The 6,938-nt window shown below is 45.8% G+C and overlaps 1 protein-coding gene across 2 annotated transcripts; it reads right to left on the reverse strand.

Moving 5' to 3' along the window:
• Nucleotides 1–1,824: 1,824 nt before the first annotated feature.
• Nucleotides 1,825–4,386, reverse strand: LOC136551369 (probable indole-3-pyruvate monooxygenase YUCCA9). Of its 2 annotated transcripts, none has more exons than XM_066542935.1 (3): nucleotides 3,501–4,386; nucleotides 3,036–3,407; nucleotides 1,825–2,578 (listed from the first exon to the last, which is right to left on the reverse strand). In XM_066542935.1, the coding sequence occupies exons 1-3, from the start codon at nucleotides 4,173–4,175 to the stop codon at nucleotides 2,396–2,398; spliced, it is 1,230 nt and encodes a 409-aa protein (XP_066399032.1). In that variant the 5' UTR covers nucleotides 4,176–4,386; the 3' UTR covers nucleotides 1,825–2,395. The 2 variants fall into 2 exon arrangements, with proteins under 2 accessions (XP_066399032.1, XP_066399031.1); XM_066542934.1 differs by having other exon boundaries at nucleotides 3,036–3,410.
• Nucleotides 4,387–6,938: the final 2,552 nt, after the last annotated feature.

Here is a 6,938-nt window from a genome sequence, read left to right on the forward strand (position 1 = left end):
AGGAATCGTTAAAAGCGCGGGGAGTTATTTCGCACATGCTTAGGGATGCCAGCAGCTTTATTTCCCTTGGTACGTTGGCCTATTTAAACGTATATAATATACATGGTTGCTTGCCGTCTTCGCAAAAATGGCTGATTTGAGTGCTACACGATGATCAGCCTGTAAGCTGGAATTTATCTTCGGAGATTTAAGTTAGGTTCAAGGTTTGCTGCAAAATTTTTGGCAGATACATTTCAATTCAAAAATTGTCTATTAGACTTGTTTGGCCACAAAAGAGTGGGTAAATATACTTTCAAACGATACTTTCCAAAAAAGGTTGGCTGACCATATATAGTCACCAAAAATGTGGAACCATGCATCATACTGTTAGGGAACTCCTTTGGATTGAGGAGGAAACTCAATCCACATGAGGAATGGGTGTATCCAAAAGAGCCCTTGAGTACATTCCTCGATCAGGCTCCTTAGAATCCGTCAATGTAAGAACTAGGTGCTGAAGCTTGGCTTTAACAACACGATTTGGGAAAAAAACATGGTCAGAGACTGTGTGGGACTAGCAATTACTAAAAGTATTACAGTAACTCTTAACCATAGTGTTCAAGCTCAGTTTTTCGGCTTAGTTGTCATCGTCGTCGTTTTTTCTTGGTTCCGCCCCTTGAGGTTGCTCTTATTGCTTTGTTGTACTACCCAGTCTCTGTCTTTTCTTCTACTTAATATCATCAGTACCTTTTCTACATGGTTCGTTTCAAAAAAAGGTGTTCAAGTTCATGGTTGTTGAAGCGAGCCAAGGCCGAGTAGCTCTCTAGCTTCGAGCCTTCTAACCTGCACTATATAGGTGAGACGGTGGATCTACGTTATTGGGTTTTCTTTTTGGCAAAATACACATGCATACCCTTCTTCATTGGGTCCTTCAGCAATTTGCTCAGGGGTGGTATTACTGTCAGATGAGATCTGGTGTTCTCTACTAGATTTTCCACCACAAATGATGAATAGTATTGAACCTTATTATTCCCTGCAACCCCAGGTAATGTAAAGGTAATCCATGGATTCCAGCGCGATGATGCTGTTCTTTCACTACAACAAAGTTAGATTAAAGTTCAGGCATCATTAGAACGGCATATATGTCAATGAGTTTATTTGGGACCGTCCGGGCGTTGTACTTTGTAGGCCTTTTTTTTTCTCTTTTTAATAATGGACAGCAGAACTCCTGCCACTCCTTTCAGTAAAACCAAACCAAAACCAGCATATTGGTCCCATTAATTTGCAATGGAGAAACATAGGTTCTTATCACCGTACGCAAAAATATCATATGAAATTCTTGCAGGAACTTATGCTCTATAGCTCAATGCTCTCTTTTCTTCCAAAGTGAAGAACTTTAGTAACATTTTTTAATGATTCGACATATGCCAAACACACAAAACACAAAATATGAACAGTTAGGTGCGTGACAGAAATCACGTTAACTTGTTACGTGTCTGCTGCCCTTTTTTAGATAATGACTTGTTGCTGCTGGATGCTCAAAATGTGATATTTTTTCCTATCCTGCTTTATTAATTGCATATTGCAGCAAACTTTTGATGAACTTTTGTGGCAGGATAGAGACAGACTTGTACTTCAATCCTGCGAGATACTTTACAGAAGCTGTATTCGTATGAAATCCTAACAGTGTCAAATCTCTTTGGACATTTTTAAAGTGACCGAGTTCTATGGTTAGGAAGAAGACTACCTTGAATAATCTCTGTTTTCCTTTTCCTGATTGCAAATAGTATGGAAACATGGTCCCAAATAGAACAGAAAAACACAACTTAACTTGGAGCTAGCTGTTACTGTAATGTTTTAAAAAATTAAATAGAATAGGTCATTCTCATTGTCAACTCCATACATAAACATCAAGATGGTACACATGCATGTCAACGCTAACACTCTACCAACCACTAGAGGTAAGGTACTACTACTACTATACACAACTTTACTACATAATAACACTCCTCTGTACATATACAAGGGCCCATGGGTACAGCAAAATCTGGGCTCTACATGACGCGCTCAATATCTCCGGCCTTCTTGCCATTGCCCAAGCAGGCTCGCTCTCCAGTTTTCGGAACCTCCGGAGCCTGGATCCGCTGCTGTAGTATGCCGATGCGCGCTTGCTTCTCCTCTGTTTCTTGGTTTATTATGGTTACCCTGAACTTCGTTCTCTGCTCCAAGATGATCGATCACCTATATATCTCTGAATTTGTGCTTGGACAGCTCTTGGCCAAATTAGGTCAAGTTTTGCACTTTTGCTGGACATGCATGCATGATGACAAGCTTGATATCTGAAGTTAGCAGGTCCATGCATGCATGAGAGGTCATCAATCGGTAAGTTGATGGGCATCCATCATCATCATCGTCATCATCATCTTGTGGAGGTTTGCTTCTCCCATTCCACGGCGATGTCCTGCGCAACCTTGACAGCGTCGGAGGAGACGCCGGAGAGGCCTCTCCTGGTGAAGCCAACAGAGTAGAGCCCTGACTCCCCCTTCCAGCCGTGTGGGAACGGCACCCTTGGGTACCCTTCCTCGGTGAAGAAATCACTTCCCTGAGCAGCACAAGAGGAGAGCCCCAATTTAGATGACAGTGAAAGTTCTGTTTTTTTTTTAAAAAAAAAAACTTTATGATATAGTATTTAGAGGATGGAGGATATGGCACTTTTAGTACTACCTAACGGCTTTAGAACTGTCAAATTGGCATTAGAAATTAAGCCCTGCTTTGTTAGGCATCATTATCCAGCCTTTTTAGAGCCAGCGAGGCCCTTTTGGGTACAATACAATACACCTCTTCTTATCAAGTTCACATAAAAATGGTTTGTAAAGTTAGTTGCTAGCTAGCATAATTTCCTCTTTAGATTTTTCTTTTCTTCAACAACTAAAATCCTATGAAAGTTAAGGTTTTTATATATTATTAATTAACCACCGTTATTATTGTGAATGAATGAAAAAAAAGGTGAGCCAAGCACTATGGATGTGACATGCATGAAGTTAATCAACATGTTGTACCTTGAGCCACTGAGGGACGTTGCTGTGGTAGCCGGTGGCCAGTATGACCGCGTCGGCGGCGACGCGTCGGCCGTCGACGAGCTCGGCGCCGCCGCGGAAGAACCTCTTGATCCCCGGCACGACCTGTATGTGTCCGGAGCGGATCCTGGCGAGCGCGCCGATGTCGAGCACGGGGGTCCTGCCCCTGGCGTTCTTGAGCTCGAGCGGGCCCCCGGGCGGGCGGCGGATGCCGAGCTTGTCCAGGTCGCCGAGGAAGAGGCGCGCTAGGAGGACGAGGATGGCGTCCACCAGCCAGAGCGGCAGGAAGCGGAGGAGGAAGACGGCGACGGAGAAGGTGGCCACGCCGAACATCTCCCTAGGCAGGACGTGCACCTTCTTGTCGAGAAAGAATTGAATCGAGTCAGCCAAAGAGAAATAATCGAGTGATGGATGGAGTGGTCGGTGCGTCGTGTCGTGCGTGCTCACCGCGTCCCTGACGACCATGGATGGGAGGGCATTGTGGTCGCAGAGGTCGAGGCAGACCTCCATGCCGGAGTTCCCGCAACCGATGACGAGGACGCGCTTGCCGCGGTAGGCCTCGCCGCACTTGTACTCGGAGACGTGTGATACAGGACCCGCGTAGTCCCGCGCGCCCTCGAACTCCGGGACGATTCGCTCGGCGTTCTCGCCCGTGGCGACGACGAGCCAGCGGCCGATGTACTCGGTCGTCGCAGCGGCGTCCTCAGCAGCAGCAACAGCGCTAACGTCCTCGGCGCGCACCCGCCAGAGCCCCGCGGCGGCGTCGTAGCGCGCGGACGTGACCGCCTGGTTGAACCGCGGCTGGACGCCGGACCGTTCCGCGTAGGCGTTGAGGTAGTCGACGAACTGGCGCTTGGTGGGGTACTCCGGGTAGTGGTCCGGGAACGGCATCCCCGGGAGCTCGCAGAAGTGGCGCGGCAGGTGCAGGCGGAGGCGGTCGTAGGTGCGGCGCTGCCACAGGGACGCGATGCAGTCGGCGCGGTCCAGCACGACGCAGGGCACCCCGCGCGCGCGCAGGCACGACGCCACGGAGAGCCCCGCTGGACCCGCGCCCACCACGATCGGCCCGTTCACCCACACCACCCGGCTCGCCGCCGGCGCTGATTCGTCTGCTGCTGCCATCGATGGATCGATCAAATGATCAATCACTAGTCTAGCTGCTCGCTACCTACTTGTAGACTAGTAGCTGTTTCTCTCTCTGTATGGGTGTGTGTGGATATGTTATGGATGGATCGAGTATTCGAGTATGTATGTATGAGATGAGAGAGACGGATGGGCGAAACAAAGTGAGGGAGAGAGGAAGGATGGAAGAAGGGAGGTGCAATGGGCGGGTTGTGTAGGAGGAGGGGGTTGCACTCATGGGGTTTAAATAAGGGGGCGGGCACGGGGGCAGGCGCTGGATGGAATGGAACCAACGGAGGGCGATGGCAGGGGAAGTTGACATGCGGCGGATGGCCACTCGATCGGACAGTGGGTGACTGGGTGGGGATTAGTTATATGCCAATGCAGGCGGGCGGCAGCCGAATCTGGTTCTCTCTTGTGCTCTGCTGCAGCTGCAGCTGCTGCAATCAGTCTTCCATCGAGCATATACTAGTATAGCAAAGCATGCGCGTGCCTTCAGTTTTTCGTCCCCCTTTCCAATCGATCCGTGTACGTGTAGAAATAGAATCATGGGAAATAAACATGCATCAAGGACCATGATTGCATGATAGCGAACTAGCTAGCTAGTACCAGGGGCGGACACAGCGGTGGGGCGGGGGGCTCAAGCCCCTCCTATCAGTATCGCAGCAGTGGAACCCCTGTGGAGCCTCTATAAATTTTTAGGCAAAGTTCTATAGTGTAGAAAGGACTGAGACTTAAGATCGAACAATAATGTTGTTCAGCCCTCCTGAAATATTTTCTGAATCAGTACTACAGCATGCATACCTAACAGGACAGCCGACTTATACTTATTTATACCTAGTAGCATTTAGCAACCTAGCATTTAGCAAACCAATAGGCCGGGGACAATGGATGATGGATTGAATATGCAATTGCCAACCCGGTGGGCCGAGAGCTAGCACGTACGTCCTCCGATCCTACTCGTACGTGGTATGGCACACCTGGCACCATCCGATCCGATCCTGTGCAGTGCAGTGCAGTGCAGTTGCCGGGTGCTAAATGCATGTTGCTTGCCGTACGTGACGTGTTGGACCTAGCCTACCGCCTCACCAACTGGTGTGTGTGTATCGATCGTGTTCATCAACATTCATGGCGCGCGGTTGCTTGATTCGGGATTGATTATCCGGGTTCAACCTAGTCATTTTCTAGATTAGTGGTTTCAAACTTTAAGTGTTGCCTGCTGCCTGCCTAGCTACCATGCATCACCAATTGTACGTGCTCGAGCCTATATCTATATATGTATAGCTTCCATTAATAAAATGTACTCTCTCCGTCCTAAAATACTTTACCTTATAGGATTCAAATTTTATCACAAAATACTTGGCGCGCTCACTTTTCAATACACATTTCTCTTCTTCCAACACATATTTATCGCTATATTTCTCCCTATCTCTTTCCTTGTTTTATGTGCATAACACATTTTCACTTTTCCTTAATTCTTGTATCCAAATCTAAAATGTCATCTATTTTGGGACAGAGAGATTATTGTTCAAGCAAGCATTGAAATAAACTAGAGGAGGATATTTTTTTTTCAAAGATTTTCCCCCTGACATAGTAGAGATAGGTCGACGCTTTGTACACACTATCTCAATGGCTTTGAACGGAAAAAAACCAAGATAGGGGGTTATCTTTACACTAATAGTATAATGTTATGTTCGCAAAAAAAAAATAGTAGGATAATGTTATAACAGACGTCTCATTGCCTATGGCAACATCACCTGTTAGTGAAAGAACCGTAACCAAACATTTGAGCACCCACATGCTAATATAAGTTGGATAATCTACTTCATAAACCATGACATGTAGGTTTTGCAAAAAAATACTAATTAGTAGGTCTTTATCTTGAAATATAAGGGATCCAGTTTTGTGTTAAGTCAAATTATAATTAACTTGACCAAGTTTATAGAAAAGAAGAAAAATATGTAGGCTTTCAAATTAGCTTAATTGGATACGCCATGAAATCTATTTGTGTAATATACCTTTTTTGTTGCGGTAAATGTTAATACGCTTCTCTATAAATTTGGTCAAACTTAACATAGTTTGACTTAGGACAAATTTCGATCCTTTATATTTCAAGATGAATGGAGTATAAATAGAGTAGATTGAGCTAGATACTACCGTTTGAAAGCTCTAGTTTGATTTTGGTTAATTGATGAAACCCTAAGTGCTAACCTAGTTTATCAAGATGATTATGAGGATAGGTAGCACTACTCAAGTGATGAAGCAATGACGAAGATCATGACAATGGTGATGGCATGGTGATGGTCAAATGCTTAAACTTGGAAATGAAGAAAGAGAAAAATAAAAGGCTCAAGGCAAAGGTATAAAATATAGGAGTCATTTTGTTTTAGTGATCAAGACACTTAGTGAGTGTGATCACATTTATGATAGATAGCCGTACTATTAAGAGGAGTGAAACTCGTATCGAAGTACGGTTATCAAAATGCCACTAGATGCTCTAATTCCTTGCATATGCATTTAGGATCTAGTGGAGTGCTAACACCCTTGAAAATGTTTGAGAAAATATGCTAACACATGTGCACAAGGTGATACACTTGGTGATTAGCATATTTGAGCAAGGGTGAAGAAGACAGAGGAGATGCTAGCGTCAATCAAGTGACCGGACGCTGGATAGGAATGCACCGGACACTGACTGCCTGCGTCCGGTTGCGCTGACTTGGTGGTACAGTAGCTAGGGTATACCACTGGACGCTGGGCTGTGTC

The sequence above is a fragment of the Miscanthus floridulus genome, chromosome 4, assembly GCF_019320115.1.
Source record: "Miscanthus floridulus cultivar M001 chromosome 4, ASM1932011v1, whole genome shotgun sequence".
Taxonomy (NCBI): domain Eukaryota; kingdom Viridiplantae; phylum Streptophyta; class Magnoliopsida; order Poales; family Poaceae; genus Miscanthus; species Miscanthus floridulus.

What these genes read in the sequence shown, in the direction of transcription:
- LOC136551369 (XM_066542934.1), bottom strand. Translation starts at nt 4,175, where the DNA reads ATGGCAGCAGCAGACGAATCAGCGCCGGCGGCGAGCCGGGTGGTGTGG. An exon ending in CCATGGTCGTCAGGGACGCG is followed by an intron (nt 3,411 to 3,500) that starts GTGAGCACGCAC and finishes TTTCTCGACAAG; the next exon opens with AAGGTGCACGTCCTGCCTAG. An exon ending in ACGTCCCTCAGTGGCTCAAG is followed by an intron (nt 2,579 to 3,035) that starts GTACAACATGTT and finishes TGTGCTGCTCAG; the next exon opens with GGAAGTGATTTCTTCACCGA.